General features: G+C 38.8%; 1 protein-coding gene across 2 annotated transcripts; it reads right to left on the bottom strand.

Moving 5' to 3' along the window:
* Positions 1–6,965: 6,965 nt before the first annotated feature.
* Positions 6,966–16,421, bottom strand: LOC117709552 (bile acid-CoA:amino acid N-acyltransferase). 2 transcript variants are annotated; one of them, XM_076934982.1, is made up of 4 exons: positions 16,271–16,421; positions 12,912–13,424; positions 9,917–10,119; positions 6,966–8,013 (listed from the first exon to the last, which is right to left on the bottom strand). In XM_076934982.1, exons 2-4 carry the CDS (start codon positions 13,372–13,374, stop codon positions 7,420–7,422), a joined length of 1,260 nt encoding a protein of 419 aa, XP_076791097.1. In that variant the 5' UTR covers positions 13,375–13,424; positions 16,271–16,421; the 3' UTR covers positions 6,966–7,419. The 2 variants fall into 2 exon arrangements, with proteins under 2 accessions (XP_076791097.1, XP_034359882.1); XM_034503991.2 differs by having other exon boundaries at positions 16,119–16,318.
* Between the last annotated feature and the right edge of the window lie 2,368 nt (positions 16,422–18,789).

Genomic DNA, 18,789 nt, shown 5'->3' with positions numbered 1-18,789 from the left:
TGTTGATTGCTGCTTTGTCTTATTGACAGTGTCCTTTGCCTTACAGAAGCTTTGCAATTTTATGAGGTCACATTTGTCAATTCTTGATCTTAGAGCATAAGCCATTGACTAGTGTTCTGTTCAGGAACTTTCCCCTGTGCCTAGGTATTCGAGGGTCTTCCCCACCTTCTCTTCTATTAGTTTCAGTGTATCTGATTTTATGTGAAGGTCCTTTATCCACTTGGACTTGAGCTTTGTACAAGGAGATAAGAATGGATTGATTTGCATCCTTCTACATGTTGACCTCCAGTTGAACCAGCATCATTTGCTGAAAATGCTGTCCTTTTTCCACTGAGTGGTTTTAGCTCCTTTGTCAAAGATCAAGTGATCATAGGTGTGTGGGCTCATTTCTGGATCTTCAATTGTATTCCATTCATCTTCCTGCCTGTCTCTGTACCAATACCATGCAGTTTTTATCACTATTGCTCTGTAATACAGTTTGAGGTCAGAGACAGTGATTCCCCCAGAAGTTATTTTATTGTTGAGAGTAGTTCTCGATATCCTGGGTTTTTTGTTATTCCAAATGAATTTGCAAATTGCTCTTTCTATCTCTATGAAGAATTGATTTGGAATTTTGATGGGGATTTCATTGAATCTGTACATTGCTTTTGTCAAGATGGCCATGTTTACTAAATTAATTCTGCCAATCCAGGATCATGGAAGATCTTTCCATCTTCTGAGATCTGGTTTGATTTCTTTCTTCAGAGACTTAATGTTCTTGTCATACAGATCTTTCACTTGCTTGGTTAGATTCACTCCAAGGTATTTTATATTATTTGTGACTATTGTGAAGGGTGTCATTTCCCTAATTTCTTTCTCAACCTGTTTATCCTTTGAGTAGAGGAAGGCTACTGATTTGTTTGAGTTGATATTATATCCAGCCACTTTGCTGAAGTTGTTTATCAGGTTTAGGAGTTCTCTGGTGAAAGTTTTAGGGTCACTTATGTGTACTATCATATCATATGCAAACAGTGAAATTTTGATTTCTTCCTTTCCTATTTGTATCTGTTTGACTTCCTTTCGTTGTCTAATCACTCTAGCTAGAACTTCCAGTACTATATTGAATAGGTAGGGTGAGAGTGGGCAGCCTTGTCTAGTCCCTGATCTTAGTGGGATTGCTTCAAGTTTCTCTCCATTTAGTTTGATGTTGGCTACTGGCTTGCTGTATGTTACTTTTATTATGTTTAGGTATGGGCCTTGAATTCCTGATCTTTCCAATACTTAACATGAAGGGATATTGAATTTTGTCAAATGCTTTCTCAGCATCTAGTGAGATAATCATGTGGGTTTTTTTTTCTTTGAGTTTATTTATGCAGTGGATTATATTGATGGATTTCCGAATATTGAACCATCCCTGCATTCCTGGAATAAAGCCTACTTGATCATGATGGATGACTGTTTTGATATGTTCTTGGATTCAGTTTGTGAGAATTTTATTGAGTATTTTTGTATTGATATTCATAAGGGAGATAAGTCTGAAGTTCTCTTTCTTTGTTGGGTCTTCGTGAGGTTTAGGTATTAGCATGATTGTAGCTTCATAGAACGAATTGGGTTGTGTTCCTTCTGTTTCTATTTTGTGGAACCGTTTATAGAGAATTGGTATTAGGTCTTTTTTGAAGATCTGATAGAATTGTGCACTAAAACCATTTGGTCCTGGGTTTTTGTTTTGTTTTGTTTTGTTTTGGCGGGGAGACTTTTACTGACTGCTGCTATTTCTCTAGGGGTTATGGGACTGCTTATATGGTTTATTTGCTCCTGATTTATCTTTGGTATCTGGTATCTGTCTAGAAAATTGTCCATTTCATCCAGATTTTTCAGTTATGTTGAGTATAGGCCTTTGTAGTAGGATCTGATGATTTTTTTAATTTCTTCAGTTTCTGTTGTTATGTCTCCCTTTTCAGTTCTGATTTTATTAATTTGGATACTGTCTCTGTGCCCTCTGGTTTGTCTGGATAAGGGTTTATCTATCTTGTTGATTTTCTCAAAGAACCAGCTCCTGGTTTTGTTGATATTTTGTATAGTTCTTTTTGTTTCTACTTGGTTGATTTCAGCAGCCCTAAATTTAATTATATTCTGCCGTCTACTCCTCTTGTGTTTATTTGCTTTGTTTTTATTCTAGAGCTTTCAGGTGTGCTGTCAAGCTGCTAGGGTATGCTCTTTCCAGTTTTTTTTTGTAGGCACTTAGAGCCATGAGTTTTTCCTCTTAGCAGTGCTTTCATGGAGTCCCACAAGTTTTGGTATGATGTGTCCTCATTATCATTAAATTCTAAAAAGTCTTTAATTTTTTTTCTTATTTCTTCCTTGTCCAAGTCATCATTGAGTAGAGTGCAAGAACATAAGCATCAGCAACCCAGGATACTTGACATCATTAGAACCTAGTTCTCCCATACTACATGGTCTTGAATTCCCCATATCACCAGGAAAGCAAGATTCTGATTTAAAATCACTTCTAGTGATGATGATAAAGGACTTTAAGAAGGGCATAAATAACACTCTCAAAGAATTTGAGGAGAACACAGGTAAACAGGTAGAATCCCTTAAAGAGGAAACACAAAAATCCCTTAAAGAATTATAAGAGAACACAACCAAATAGGTGAAGGAATTGAACAAAACCATCCAGGACATAAAAATAGAAGTAGAAACAATAAAGAAATCACAAAGAGAGACTACCCTGGAGATAGAAAATCTAGGAAAGAAATCAGGAGTCATAGATGCAAGCATCACCAACAAAATACAAGATTTAGAAGAGAGAATCTCAGGTGCAGAAGATACCATAGAAAATATCAACACAACTGTCAAAGAAAACACAAAATACAAAAAACTCTTAACACAAAACATCCAGGAAATCCAGGACACAATGAGAAGTCCAAACCTAAGGATAATAGGTATAGATGAGAGTGAAGATTCCCAACTTACAGGGCCAATAAATATCTTCAACAAAATTATAGGAGAAAACTTTCCTAATCTAAAGAAAGAGATGTCCATAAACATACAAGAAGCCTGTAGAACGCCACATAGACTAGACCAGAAAAGAAATACTTCCCATCACATAATAATCAAAACACCAAATGCACAAAACAAAGAAAGAATATTAAATGCAGTAAGGGAAAAAGGCCAAGTAACATATAAAGGCAGACCTATCAGAATTACACCAGACTTCTCACCAGATACTATAAAAGTGAGAAGATCCTGGACAGATATCATATAGACCCTAAGCAAACATAAATGCCAGCCCAGGCTACTATACCCAGCAAAACTCTAATTACCATAGATGGAGAAACCAAGATATTTCATGACAAAACCAAGTTTACACAAGATCTTTCCACAAACCCAGCATTACACAAGATAATAGCAGGAAAGCTCCAATACAAGGAGGGAAATTATACCCTAGAAAGAGCAAGAAAGTAATCCTCTTCCAACTACCCCAAACAAAGATAGCTACAGAAACATAATTCCACCTCTAATAACAAAAATAACAGGAAGCAACAATTTCGTTTCCTTAATATTTCTTAATATCAATAAACTCAATTCCCCAATTAAAAGACATAAGCTAACGGACTGGATACTTAAACAGGACCCAGCATTTTACTGCATACAGGAAATGCACCTCAGTGTCAAAGACAGACACTACCTTAGAGTAAAAGGCTGGAAAACAATTTTTCAAGCAAATGATCCTAAGAAACAAGCAGGAGTAGCCATTCTAAAACCTCCAGCCTGAGAACACAAAGGGAGGGACTCATGGCTCTACCTGTATAAGTAGTTGAGGGTGGCCTTGTCAGGCATCAGTGGAAGTGGAGGGCCTTGGTGCCTGAAAGTTTGGATTTCCTAATGTTTGGGAATTCGGAGCAGGGAGGCAGGAATTGGAGGATGGTGGGAGCACACCTTCATATAAACTCCCAGAATTATATGGATTAGACATGACAGAGGCAGGCCACCAGAAGACTAGATTCCAGTATTCAAACAAAAAATTATCTTGATACTAAAACTTGTTCTGAGAATTGTATATTGCAGAATACACAGCCTTGGTGTATCTACTCATCAAGCAAGCTGAGCAGACCTGCTCGAACCTCTGATGTCCTGGGATTTCAGCTGGATGCAGTGAAGACACAGTATCAGAGGCTTATCAATTTACACTTCCCCCTCCCCCCCTCCCGATCCTCTTCTAATATCTCAATGCCCGTAATCAGCTTGAAGAAGTTAATGAAGAGTTGGCACCTCAATTCCCTGGTCTTGGGGACTGAAGTGGTTAATATTGGACTGTCTTTCTAGGGAAAAGTAGTAGTTTTGTTGGAACAGGGAGGAATAGCTAGGATTTATTGCATAGCCATAACCTACTGGTAGAAATATGTATAATTGTTATTAAGCTAAAGTAATAATTTTTTAAATTTATACAAAATTTACTTTGATTTCAAATTTAAGGTTTTCATTGGTACGAGTTTCTTATTGATATAAAAGTGAGATTAATATTGTTACTCTCATAGGCATTGTGCCTATATATCACATTTAAGAATACAAGGCTTAGACCCAGTCCTTCTTTAACTTTTCTAACTAATTTGAGATGGTTAGCCTGTGAGTTAAGGGCCTATAGCAAATTCATGGCTCTGAGTTTATTGTTAGGGTATTTTCTATATTTTATTTAGAAATAGCTGAGAGGAGTTAACAGACAACAATCCAGATTGCCTTACATGGATAGTTGGTTTTCAAAACGTCAGAAGTCCACAGAATTGATGTTACAAACATTTCTGTATTAATGTTCATTTTGATTAGAGACCTGTCTGCTCCTGACAGCTTCCTGTCTTGAATTCTAAGAAGAAATTGAGCATCTTTGGAGTTACTCCATTGTGGTGAGACAGCCACTAGGCAAGAATTGCCTATTTTCATCTACAGACAAATTACTGTCCAGAAAAAGGACATACTTGCAGAATAGTCAACTGATTATATCTGCCAAGACAGAGTAATCAGCCCTTAATAATTCTGCATCGCTAGGTCTGTCAGAGGATCCTGGGTCAGAAGGCTGAAGATCGGATGCTCCAATGTTTTGTAGTATACGGACTGTCCAGGTGTTCAGTGGTCTCTATAAATTGGCTGTTTTAGAAGCTATGCTTTGTGCTTTCCATAATTTCAGTTAATTCAGTCATTCTGGATTTCTGACCGGGTTGAAGACTTACCTTACTGATACAAATTGGTATAGTTATGCTCTAATTGTATTTTGAGAGAAAAGTTTTATTTTAACAGGAAAGGTGATATGTAGGAGGAGCTAAGGTGAGAGGAATAAGGAGAGGAAGAGGAGGAAGAGAAGGAGAAGCGGAGGTAGGAGATGTGGTGGGGGGGAACATGGAGGCAGATGTTCACATGTCTCTGCCAGTCAAAGATAGTTGGTATATCTAGGTTGAGGATTGGGTTACACTTCTGATTGTATGCGCATCTTGTTATTGAGCATTACCAAATTTTTAAAGTCTTTGATTAACATTTTAAAAAGAAGTTACTAATAATAAATAAATAAATAAATAAATAAATAATAATTTGCAGCTGCTAGTATTGGGGAAACTGAGAGAAGAAACTGGTTAAACTGAATGTTGGAAAATTGAGGGAGGAATAGTTGGTAGATATATTTGAAGGGGCTGGACTGGAAACTGGGAGGGGACCTGGCAGGGAATTAAGAGAACTGGTTACTGTTCTAACATAGCTAGCCATTTTACACAGAACAACATCTTGTTATCTAATGATCTATTATATTACATTCTAGTGATTCTGAAAAGATAAAATTATTTTTTTATGTGGGAGAAACTCCTTGGAATATAATTTAGGGGTACATACAGCAGAATAAATGCCAACATGAATTCTCCTTCCTATATCCCAAAACTGGTGCTGGAAGTACTTGTCATTGTAATTTCATGGTTAGTATAATCAATTGATGTATTTTGATTGACCACATATATATGACAAGTTCCCCCTTCAACCAGTGAGAGAAGAGTTGGCAATTTATTCCACTCTAAATAGGTAAGTTATTTTTTTTAATTTAAGCAGAAAAATTATCACAAAGCAGACCGAAATAAAGTAGTCCAGGAAGACATGGGAGAAGTGTCTTCATGTTGCTTCTATGCTAATTCTTTACTAGTTCCCCATCATGCTTCAAAAATGATCTGAAGTGTATGTATATCTATATCTATATCTATATCTATATCTATATCTATATCTATATCTATATCATCTATATCTATATCTATATCTATATCTATATCTATATCTATATCTATATCTAGATATATATGTCTTAACCCTGTTAACCACCAGTTACCCTCAACTTCTACTCATTGCAACTTACTAGCTCTGGAATATTTGTGCCATGATTTGTCCTTTGGAGAAGACTGATGCCCATTTTGAATGCTCTAGCCATTATGCCCTGTGAGCCTGCAGCTTATTTTTGTGCTGCCCATGTATTAACAATGGTTTAAATTTGCAAATACTGGAGAAAAATTAAAGAAAATTACTGTTTTCAAAACAAGATTACTAAATGTACATTTCAGTAGCTATGATTGAAGTTTGATGGGAATGCAGATGTCATCTTCATACTTCCCTATTATCCTAGCAGAGTGCGGCACACGGGACTGGAGCCACATGGATGACAAAGCTGAAGTTATTCACAGGATAGTACTTTACAGAAAGAAAACAAAGGTGCTCAGCCCTAATGTAGAGGGCCACAGTCCTCTCTACCATGTGCTTCCCTTAGCTGCACTCTGGAACATCTCAAGGTGCCCTGTCCTATTACAGAGAATCTAGAAATGCTGCAAATGTTTAGAGGCAAAAGTGATTGTGTTAACATTTTCTAAGTTGTTGTTTGTAAACTGGTTCAATGCCCCTGCGTACAAACAAGCATTCACAATGCTTTAAAACACATGTCTCTAGATTTCCAATGACAACAAGAATGAGCTAAGCATATTTAATGTGAGTTTTAGGATTTCCAATGATAACAAGAATGAACTAAGCATATTTAATGTGAGTTTTAAAAAAATTAGTAAGTGACAATATATAATTCTTTTCATGTTCCTTTTATAAACCAAAGTATTCTTTGAATTATCACTGATAATTTCCTTGATAATTATCATTACAGAAAGTTGCTATGATGTTGAACATTTTACGAAAGGCCTAAGATCTTATTTATACAGATATAAGGCTCTCACTGCATGACATTTCATTCCATGGAAAACATGTTTCCCCTTCCAAAGTCAAGAGGTTATCACTCTCTGTTCTCCTGTATTTTCTTGTGTTACTCTCCTTCTTTATCTGGTAAGAGATCAAAGACATTCCTCTATGGAAGTGAGGAGTGGTGCTGGCCAGGAGATGCCCAGCTCCACTTTCCAGTAATAGAATCAAGCCCACTCAGAGCTGACTGCTCATATCTGGAATGAGATGCTGCTTGAGAAATTTCTGTATCTCCTTCCAACAATGCTCCTGTGCGGCCGCATGTGGGATAACCTCTCCTCCCCAGTGGACGCTTGGAATCACATAGGGTATCCTTGAGGCTCGGCACAGTGGGGAGTAGGGAGGCTCAATCAGGTGACCTGCCCCAGGGTAAGATAGCAGAGTCCAATTCTTCTTCCCACTTTTCATCAGCTGTGCTGTGGCTTGATCAGCATGCACTTTGCTGTTGAGATTCTTATCATCTTCTCCCACCACAAAAAGGAAATGCCCTTGAGCTTTTTCAATGGGAAGACAATATTTGCTATCCTTATCTGCAGTCTCCTCATAGGTGCGATAAAACTCTACAAGTCCAAAGGCATTGGTGATAACAAATTCTTCATTGCAGGGTGTAGGTGGGTTGACCTGACCACGATATACATGTGGACTGCTAGTAACAAAATTAGGCCCATTTATAAGTACAGTGGCTGTTATTTGTTTTAGGTTAATAGCAATAGACAGGCCAATCTCTGCTCCAATGCATACGGAAGTGATGCCAACACCTGGGCCCAGGACCTAAAAACAATGAAAATAAGATTTTACTCTTCCATTAGGAAATCCACAATCTCAGATAAACAAGAAAAAATAATAAGCAACTTAAAAAGAAAAACACTTAAAGAACACACCCAGGTTCTTATATGTCAAGTAGCTAGGACTAGAAACACATGATTGTGGTGAAGCTCTTTGCTATCATGTAGTAGGCTCTAGGTTCAATCACCACAGAGCAAATAAATAAAAACAGCAAAATTCAATGTAGTCAGGAAAATAAACAGAGTGAATGTGTTACTGTGAATAACATGAGTCAGGGAACAGGTGATAGGTAAACTTCATTGCAGAGAAGTGGGTTTTCTACAGAGAAAGGTGAGATTGAAGGGAAGATAGGACAGTGCATGGAACTTGAATAGAAAGCTTTGATCTCATAAAGAAATTTCAAAAATGAGTATCTCAACACACTTTTTTATTGTCAATCATAAAACATGCCCAGGAAAGCAATAATATCAGGTCATCAGATAACTACCAGCCAGATAAGAAGACTGGAGATGAAGGCCATGGAGAGACACCTAGATACTAAGAGTATCACACGTACTATAACAATGTATATAGATAGATCAGCTGGATCAAAGAGTCTCAGAAGAAATGCATGTAAATTGAATTTTCACACATTAAAAAATGGGAGGTAATAAAGAGTCATATGTTAAGTGAAGCAGGTATGCTAGTCACCCATGAAAGACATTTATCCATAATTTTAAGGCTAATATGACTGATTTGGTGTAGTAAAGCAATGTATCCATTTTCAGGGGATGCTTTTTGATGACTGAGCCTAATGTCTTTTGTTACCTATCTTTTTAGTGTCTGCTATAAGGCCAATCTATCCTACTTATTGATTTCTTCTCTTCTGCAAAGTAACACAAAATCAAGCAATCAAAATCTGTGTTCTTGACCATTCTCTCCATCTTAAGATGATGATATGTTGACTTAATGCCTGAAACACAGCTGTTTTGTGCACTGGAGGATAGGGCCAGAGAATTGCAGAAATATCAATGTATTCTTCTTGATTAGGAACTCTTCATTTCGCAGAAAACTAATGGTAGACTAAATGCTAACATAAGGTGGGGGGTTTTTTTGTTGTGTTTTGGTCCAGTTTGGTTTTTTTTTCTCATGGTCGAGAACTCTGGAGTTAGAAGGCTCAGACTCTGGTTCTGGGAAATATGTTCACAAGTTGTTTGTTTACAGATGTAAATACATGCAACTTCTTGGGCTGTGGAAAGAGCTCAATCAGGTAAGTGTTTGCCATGCAAGTATGAGGACATACATTATATTCCCAGAACTTCTTTTTAAAGAAACTTAGGCATGTTTCTAATCTCAGCCGTGTGGGGATGAACATATGAGCACCTTTGGGGCTCACTGTCTACCCAGCTTATCCTGATATGTAATCCACAGGCCCCAATGAGAGACCCTGTTTCAAAAAATAAGGTGGATGGCTCCTAAAGAACAACACCCAAAGTCGACCTCTGTCTCTACAAGTATGTGCACACTTGTTTACACACACACACACACACACACACATACATACATACATGAGAGATAACAAATTCCCCCATATACAGAAACCCATACACAAACAACTCTCTATTATATGCATATGCATGTATTACACATATATAAAGCCACATTTATACACACAATCTGTGTGTGTGTGCATGTGTGTGTATGTGTTGCGTTGGGGAGAGTCCCAGTCATTATTACAAATAGATATAAATGGAATATCCAAACCAGAAAGAATAAAAACTACTGTTCTTTGTAGCAAAAATACAGCCTTGATGAAATCACACTTCAAAGTTAATGCAAGTTGCAAAGAATTGAAGTTAATGTAACACTGGGACAAAAAATAAAATCATACTAATGAGCCTAAAATTACCTTAGGATGTCTCAGGAGAAACTCTACACCTTCTTCAAAATACTCTAGATCTACCTTCTCCAGTTGAGAGGGCAGGTCATCATAGCCCCAGTAAGCCAGAGCTAAGGCGGCAAAGCCATGACTGGCCAGGAGGCTGGCCCGGAACTCAATCAGTCCACCAGTACCTCCAAACAAGTCAACGACCCCTGGGAAAGGACCTTCTCCTGGAAAAGAGCAACACAAAACAAGTCACATACAAAAAGAAGGGAGGAAGGCAACTATAGGGGTGGTTCTGATGCTAAAATCCTGTTCCCCAATTGGTTCTTGATCAGTCATTAAAGAAAGCCATGAGCTAATTGCTGTGTGGTAGGTACAGGTGGGACTTCTAGGTCCCCAGAGAAGAAAGGACACAGATACAAGGGAAGAGAAGGGAGTTCACCATGCTTTGGAGAGAGAAGAACCAGGAACCATGTAAGGTCTTGGGAGGAGAGGTGGGCTCCTATAGGCAAGCTGGTCAGAGATGTTTAGCAGGGACTCGATTATTGACCAACGAATCTAGGGCAGGTGGGAGGTGTGGAGCTAAGAGTAATGATAAAGGCATGTTTTCCAATATCGCCCAGCAATTGTGTTAAGAAGTCAAGTTGAAATGAACAACTCTGTGTGTGTGTGTGTGTGTGTGTGTGTGTTTTATCCATGGATTCAAGGGAAGCTGGGTGGGAGCTGGTAGTGTGGCCCATTCCCAGAGCATAAGTGGGGTATTGAAAGGTTACACATAACACCAATGAGAATAGGAAGCAGAGAAGAACTAAATCTTGGGATCAATGCATAAATTCTCAAATGGAACATTCAAATATTCAGCCTTGTGTCTAAAGTGAAGAGAAGACTGGTCAATATGTAGCAGAGTGTAACTTCTATGTATTTTATTAGAAACCACCTTTAGTGACATATCTACTCCTTGAGACCCAGAATAGGACTAATTTCCACAGGCTCTGAGTAAGAAATATCATACAAATTGTACCAGGACTTCTTAAACAATAAAAAGTAAACAAATGAGATATAGGAATCTGAAGATCATGACATTTGACACAAAATAAGCTATGTCTGCTTACATGTGATTTTCTGTGAGAAGTGCTATAGATTGATACCTTCAATGGCCAACTTCAAAGGCTATCTTCAAAGGGCAACTAGGGAAAGTAGAACCTTTAAGAAGGGGGCCTAGCTGAAGAGTATCATGTCCCTGAGAGTATACCCTCACAGGGCCTAGTTAGACTAAAGGTTCTCTCTATATAAGTGAAGTTTATGGCTCAAATATAATGATTATGCTGTCTAAAATATCTTGTAAGAGATACAGCTCAGTAGCTCAGTCTTGGAGCACTTGCTTTAAGTGCCTATGCCTCAAGGCTAGTGGCAGGCACTGGGGTGGTGGTGAGGAGGTGGGGAGGATGGAGGTGGCCAAACATCCTTCTCTGTTACATTGTGGTAACCACTCAGAAAGCAACTGATAAAATCTCCATGTGAGCAGACATAAATGAAGAGCTTTCTTTTAATTTCTTTTCCTGCTGCTGAGGGTCCAGTGAAAGAGGAGACCTGTCAGAGTGCCAGTTCATACTCACTCTGTGCAGGCAGATATTTCTAAAATAAACCAGAGCCCACCCACCACAATTATAATAATGAATGTTTCTGTCTTGAGAACTTCATTTTAGGAAATGAAGATTAACTATGACCATTTAAAGACTGGCTTCACATGAAAAGGAAGAGGAGTTTCTAACAGGCTATGCGTCCTTCAGCTTGAGAAAGGAAATGAGATGACATGATATGTGCAAAATCTCTGCTAATTAGGGTCAAAGTTCACCATGACTGTATAGCCTCTGAGCGAGAGTATAATGGGAGACTCCTTTATTAGCAGGTTTTCTCCTCTGACCTTATCCAGAGAAGTCGGGTAACCTTAATTAATTTATATGATCAATTCTCTTTCTCCTGACAAAACTGTTTCAGCCAGAACCTGAGATTCCTGAAACACTTCCCCATGCTAATGAGGCATTTCATGCATCCTAAGCCCCCCGCCAATGACTTTCGCCCATCCTGGATATCCCTGCCCTCAGTACCAGAAAACTTTATAAGCCTTTAATCACCCTAAGTAAAGTTGATCTGCAGAGGGTCCCAGAGGACAGGGAGACCCACAATAATGTATCTCACCTTGGAAACCACTATGTAAGTACACTAATAAAGATGAGTTTGCATCTTCTGATGGGTGGGAAAGAAGGGAACAGCAAAAGACCTGAAATGTTTTGATACCTATTTTAACTTTTGTGACCAAATATATCTCATCCCTCCTTTGGGTCCCAGAAGATCATTTGATGCCAAAGACTCTACATACGCAATGTCCCAGGAGATAGTAAATAACACACCTAGTGCAAATAACACACCAGCATATCAGCCAGAGTCAGAAGGCTGGGACCAATATATATGTTTTTAACAAGGATGTGATACCAAGCAGCAGCAGCAACAACAACAACATCAAAAAAGCAAAAATAAATAAATAAATAAATAAATAAACAAAATAAAACAAAACAAAAGACTGTGCTATCTCCTTGGCTGAAACACAGTGAAGTGTTCTATATTTTGATTCTTGAGTATAAAAATATTTAAGTGATCTAAACAAGCTTAAAATGAATGTCAACATGATGTATCTTTTGACAATAGCTTTATTAGAGTCTACAGTTAGCCAGCCTTTTATGAACTAAATTTTACCTACATCCAACTCTTCAGAAACTACATAATATAGGGACCCCACAAACTCTAACCAGTCATAGCCTCAGACTGGTTAGAATGTAGAGGTGAAACTCGAATTAGAGTAGAATATCATCTATTTCTTATTCTGAAACAAAATTAACCCGACTTCTCAGCAGAATAGTGAGAACTCTATATTACCCATATCTAAGCTGAATTTCTAGAGGTACAAGGCATCCCACCCAGAGGAAACAGAGATGACACTAACCAAAGTTATTCTACTCACCTGGAGGCAGAAACAGGGCTCCCCGGATGCGGCCTTCCTTTACCTGGATCCTTGTGATATCAGGTGCCACATACCACCTTTCCAGAATCAAGCTATCCAATGAAGAACTGATGACTTTGCCTTGTACTGGAAAGTATGGGTGGCAAAGTTTTATGTGGATTTTGTGGGGGCTAGTCACATCTCTTTTTGACAATCTACTCAATAGCTTTTCAGGTTTCAAGGACCAGAAAAGACCCATAGGGTGGACCCCCATATAGTCTCCTCCAAGTGAGGAATCACGCTCCAGATCTACCTCACCCACTTCATTGGCCCTGTAGAAGGCCTGAGAACTAAACAGGATTCCCTTCTCATCTTTCAGTGATGCCTGAAGGCACACCACCTGTAAAGGGGCCAGGCCTGTGACCCGGATGTGCACGGGCTCATCAACAAGTGCACTGAGAGGAACAGCTGTCAGCTTGGCCATTTTTGCAGAGGGAACTTTGGACAATTCTTCAGGAATATCTTCACCAAAACCTCAAAATAGAAACAGAAATGAAATAAATTTGTAATACGGTTAATGAATGATGGAAGGACCAGAGTCAGACCTCTTAGGATTCAGTCTTAACGCTCCATTGATTAGTTGCAAATATTCTGTGATCATTTGGTTAATGCAAGATACCTCAGAGATTTCAACAGCTTTCTAGAAGCTGGGGAGCATGCTAGCAAATGCAAGATGTTTAAACAGCACTCCAACTCTGCATGGATGATGTCAGGACATTAAGAAGGACATCTCAATCTGCCGTTACACACAACTCTGGCAAAAGCACAATTGACATGTAAGGTTAAAAATACGCTGATTGGTTGAATATTTCTTTGTTCAGAAACTACTAACCAATGTCTTTCACAGGTACTTGTATGTCTCACCTTACAAAAACAAACATAACTGTTGCTTTGGTTTAGAATTTATAGAGTCCTAAAACACGATTAGAAGCAGGTAAGACCTTCAAAACATACAGAAGTCTTGCTGAAATGTTTATCAATCATCTTGCCCTTAAATGTTAACACAAGAATGACCACTGCTCCTAACAACCAAAACTACAGCACCAGATTTTTACCTATTTGTCTGTTGTGCTAGTTTTATCTTAACTTATTTTGCTGAGAATGCCAGAGATCTGTGTGGATCAAAATCTAGCATGTGACAAACAGCTACTCCTAGGAAGCAGGAAAATCTCCCTTCTACTCTGATACTCACTTAAGATAAAAGAGCAGAAAGGAAGTCACAGAGAGATATAAGAAACGGAATAGAAAAGGAGGTATACTTTTGATGGGTGCTGGCTGGTTTGATGGAACTCTGAGAAACTAAGAACATGTCTCCACTTGTCTATGTCTAAAGGACATGACCAGAAGACCAAGACACAGGGCACAATCTGAGATGAAGCCACCGGAGGCTTTCAAGCCTTCACTTAGAGCATCTCCCAAAAGATGAAGATCAAGGAGCGGAGAGAGGTCCCTATGCTGAGGAAAACAGGAGTATTATGACTGAGCCAAGCAAATTTCCTAGTGACTCTTATTCTGCAATTCTCATCAGAAATCTTTAGTTTAAAGGGCTAGCAAATGGCTGTTAAACCCAAAGATCCTCCCAAGGCGTTCACAAATGCCAAGAATCCAGGCTCTGGATGAGAAAGGGGACTTAATCACACCACAAAAAAAATTAGTGATGTCAGTGATGCACTGAACTGAATAAGTCTGCAACAGTCCCAGACCCAACTCACACTTGGCTCAGGTCACACTGCTTAGCCCTAAGTCCCAACAAATCATGATCAAAGTTCTTTTTATTAAGTTTATTAATCGTGTGTGTGCATGGGTGTGGGTGTGGATATGTGTAGCTATGTGTGGGTATGTTTGTGTGTACATGCAAGTCTATGTGCATCTGTATCTGCATGTGTGTATGTGTGTGCATGAAAGAGAAAGAGAGGGGAGAGAGTTTCTGTGACAACTGATGGGAGGTGAGTCTCTCCTTCAATCATGTGGCCCCCAGAGATGGAACTCAGCTTGTTAGGCTAGGCAGCAAGTGCTTCTACCCACAAGGCAATATCACTGCCCTCCCCTTTCAGACATTGTTTCTATACAACACAACCAGGGTCCATTTTTTATTATGATGCATAAAAGTTATTTAAAGTTTGTGAATCCAAGAGAAAAGAATCACTGTAATAGAAAGAGAAGTAGCCCAGACATTGGAATTATCAGACAGCAAAGAAAAAGGTACAAACAGACATAAGAACAGCTCAAACTAAACTATGAAGAGGAAAATCAAGATAAAAGATTAGAGAACTTGAGACATGGGAAAATATTTCAATATTTATGATTTAGTATACTGCATAGATCCTCTAATAATTGGTACCTTAGAAAGAGATGTTAGAGACAGGCACAGGGGAAATACTTATAAAAACTAGGGCTGAATTTCCTCTCAATTCACTGAAAAGCACCATGCTACAGTCACAAGAAGTATAACAAATATGGGGACAGACCCAGAAGAAATTCCAGCTCTCATTATCATCAAGCTGTTACACACAGAGCAAATTTTAATATAGCCAGAGAAAAGTGGACATGTTACAGAGGAAAAGAGCAAACATAAAATGACACTTGGCTCTACCACAAAGACAATAAACAAAGCAGGAGACAATAATCCCTCACTCACATTGCTCAAAAGAAAAAAGGATAATAAGTAAATAAAACAAAAATGCTTGAAATGCCTTACCTAAGAAACATACACATCAAAAACGAAGGCAAAAGAAAGAAATTCCCATGGGGAGAAGGAGAAAAATACATTTTCAGTAAATAATATTTCAAGAAATGATGAAGAGCAAGAACACACTTATTATCTGGGTAAACATAAAGACCCTTTTAAAAATTTCATCACTTACATAGATGTTCATATGTGAGCTTAGAAATAGTTAAAAATCTGTAGCCTGCTCAAAAATAAAAGTAACTGTATTATGAGGTTTATCTTTGAAATGTGACAAATAGGTGAAAGTGTGGTAAACATAGGATTCTTATATCGCTGTTTTTTCGAGTAATGTTATTTTCTGCAGAGAGATAATGATAACGTCACGTGCTTACCAAGAGCTCACTGAGCTAAGAGATAAGAGACATGAGAGCTACCAGGTGTCAGAGCAATTCATTAAAGGAGCAAACTATAAAGAAAAGGCACAGCTAGTAATCACTTACAGCAGTTATACAGCAATCCTCTGAAATGCAAAGTGCTCTGGACAAGGAGGCCCCGTAGGTCAGCACAGATGCACAGGACTTTTCGGCAACTCTCAGTCCAAGGCTCTGAAACTTTGCAGACAATGTAAGAGTTTTTTAAAATGCAGACTTACCCAGTCAGAGCTGAGGAAACTGTCTTCTATTTCCCTCCTCAACCAGGTATAAGTAGACTGAGCTGAGAGAGAAGACTAAGACCTTGGAACTTGGACTTTGGATAAATGCCTGAGATGAAGATATCTAAAAATAAAAACATCGGGGCTGCTAAAGTCCAATAACAAGCTTGGATCTTTGACAGCAATTCTCCTCTGAAACCATGACCTTTCCTGTGTACTCAGCACTAGGGAGACTGAGGCGGGGGGAAGTTAAAGCCAGTCTGGGCTACATAGGGAGATCCTGTCTCAGAAAAACAAAAGAATAAAACAACAACAACAAAAAGAGACTGTCTCTGCGGCACATTGTGTGTCGTTTCAAATGGAAGTCTCGAAGGCAAGGGAATAAAAAATCATCTGGGATTTTCGGCACATTGTGTGTCGTTTCAAATGGAAGTCTCGAAGGCAAGGGAATAAAAAAGCATCTGGGATTCACTCTTGCACATGTTCTGTTCTCAATACTGGCCCAGAACTGGGTACACCAAGGATCTGGGAGCCTCCGTGTGGTCCTTCTGGTTGAGACTGATTGGGTTTTCCACGTCGTAGCTGGAAGGGCAAGAGACAGACAGCTGAAAGCTGTAATCTCAGCTATTTTATGTTTGTCAAGAAGGCATAAGCCCCTGTTAGAGTTCAGGGGTGAGGGCAGAGATTTTTTTGACAGTGAGTTAAATAGCAGTAGGGAAAGGGAGGAGGGTAGGGGCTATATGCTATGCATACACTTTCTATTTACATTTATACTGCCATCTGCAATCTTTTGGGAATAAAATCTGTCACAGCAGGAGTAGGGGAATAAGGGAGCAGATGATAAATTAGATGAATGGGAAACAGATACCAAGATGAAAATTTTCAACATAATTATATTTAAGATTGCATCATAGGGCTAAAAAGACAGCTCTGTGGTCAGGAACACTGGCTGTTCTTCTAGGGGGAAGAAGATTCCCAGCACACACATGGTGACTCATAACTGTCCATGCCTCTAGTTCCAGATATTCTGATGCTTCTGCAGTATGAGGCACACAAGTGGTATATGGACTTACATGAAGGCAAAACACCCACAAACATGATGTAAAAATGAAAATGAGAGAAAAATAGAGGGATGGTTAAAGAGAGGTGTGATGGCTATTCTTGGTTGTCAACTTGACTACATCTGGAATGTATGAGGGACAGTTATATCATGATAGGTGTAATTATGACCTGGTTAAATATATAAAGTGTGTGTGATTGTATGTGGGGTAGCTACATTTTGTTTAGGTGTTATTGTGATACCTGGTTATTGTTATCATTTTGCAATTAATCATGGCCTAAGGAAATATGATTGTGTGTAAAGTTGACAAATGGTAGACTTGTGGTGGCTATTCTTGTTAACTTGATTACATCTGGAATAAGCTACAATCCAGAAATGGAGGGTTTGCCTGTGAGAGATTCTTTTTGCTTCTTTTAAAGTGGATGAAAACAGTTCTAGTCCAGACCTTTGAGGCTGGAAGATACACACATTTGACCTGGCTCTTGAGGAAGGAATACACATCTTTAATCTGGGCTATACCTTCTGCTGGAAGTTTATGTAAGGACATAGAAAAAGGAAGCTTTTGCTCTTTGCCTGCTTGCCCTTGCCTTGACAGCACATCCATTCCTTCACTGGTATTAGAACCTACTTCTTTGAAATTCTAGCATATACTAAAGACCAGATGAGACATCAAGTCTTGTGGACTTTCCATCACAGCCAGCCACCGCTGGGTTATCTGAACTGCAGCCTGTAATATTATTCTGTAAATTCTGTTATTCTAGAGATCTCCAATACATGTGAGCTTGATTTGTGCCTTATCCATGCTTCCCCCAAAAGCTCGTTTTGACATAACACGGCAGCAAATGATTTATTTTGAGGGGTTAAAAGATACACAATGGGGCCGAAGAGATGGCTCAGAGGTGAAGAGCACTGACTCCTCTTCCAGAGGTTCTGAGTTCCATTCCCAGCAACCACATGGTGGTTCACAACCATCTGTAATGGAATCCAATGCCCTCTTCTGGTGTGTCTGAAGACAGATAGATACAGTGTAGTCATACAAATAAATAAATCTTGAAGAAACGAAAAAGATATACAGTGAATGGTTGGCTGGGGTGGTTGCTTACACCTACCTATACACACACATGAAGAGGTGGGGCAGACAGATATGAATCAATGTGAATTATTAGCCAGTAGAGAGATGTGCTAAGGGTGAGACTCTATACTTGTCTCCTTACAATCTCCCAGAATTTGAGGACTTACAATCATGTAGGAGTGAGGAATGCAATCAGGAGTGGAATCTGTATCTCCAACTCTGTTAAACTGATCTGTAAGAATTTTCCCAGTGAGTCACTGAAGATTAGGTACAGCCCTGTTCCAAGCTTTAGAATTCCATCCTGCCTTATCATCAGGCTCTTCTTAGATTTCCCTTGTCAACTAGTTTATCCAAGCAGGAGAAACTGGTTCTAATTGTTTTTACTTG

Source organism: Arvicanthis niloticus, chromosome 5 (assembly GCF_011762505.2).
Source record: "Arvicanthis niloticus isolate mArvNil1 chromosome 5, mArvNil1.pat.X, whole genome shotgun sequence".
NCBI classification, from domain to species: Eukaryota; Metazoa; Chordata; class Mammalia; order Rodentia; family Muridae; genus Arvicanthis; species Arvicanthis niloticus.
Note: the sequence above shows the minus strand (reverse complement) of the source record. Positions and strands in the feature narration are given on the sequence as shown.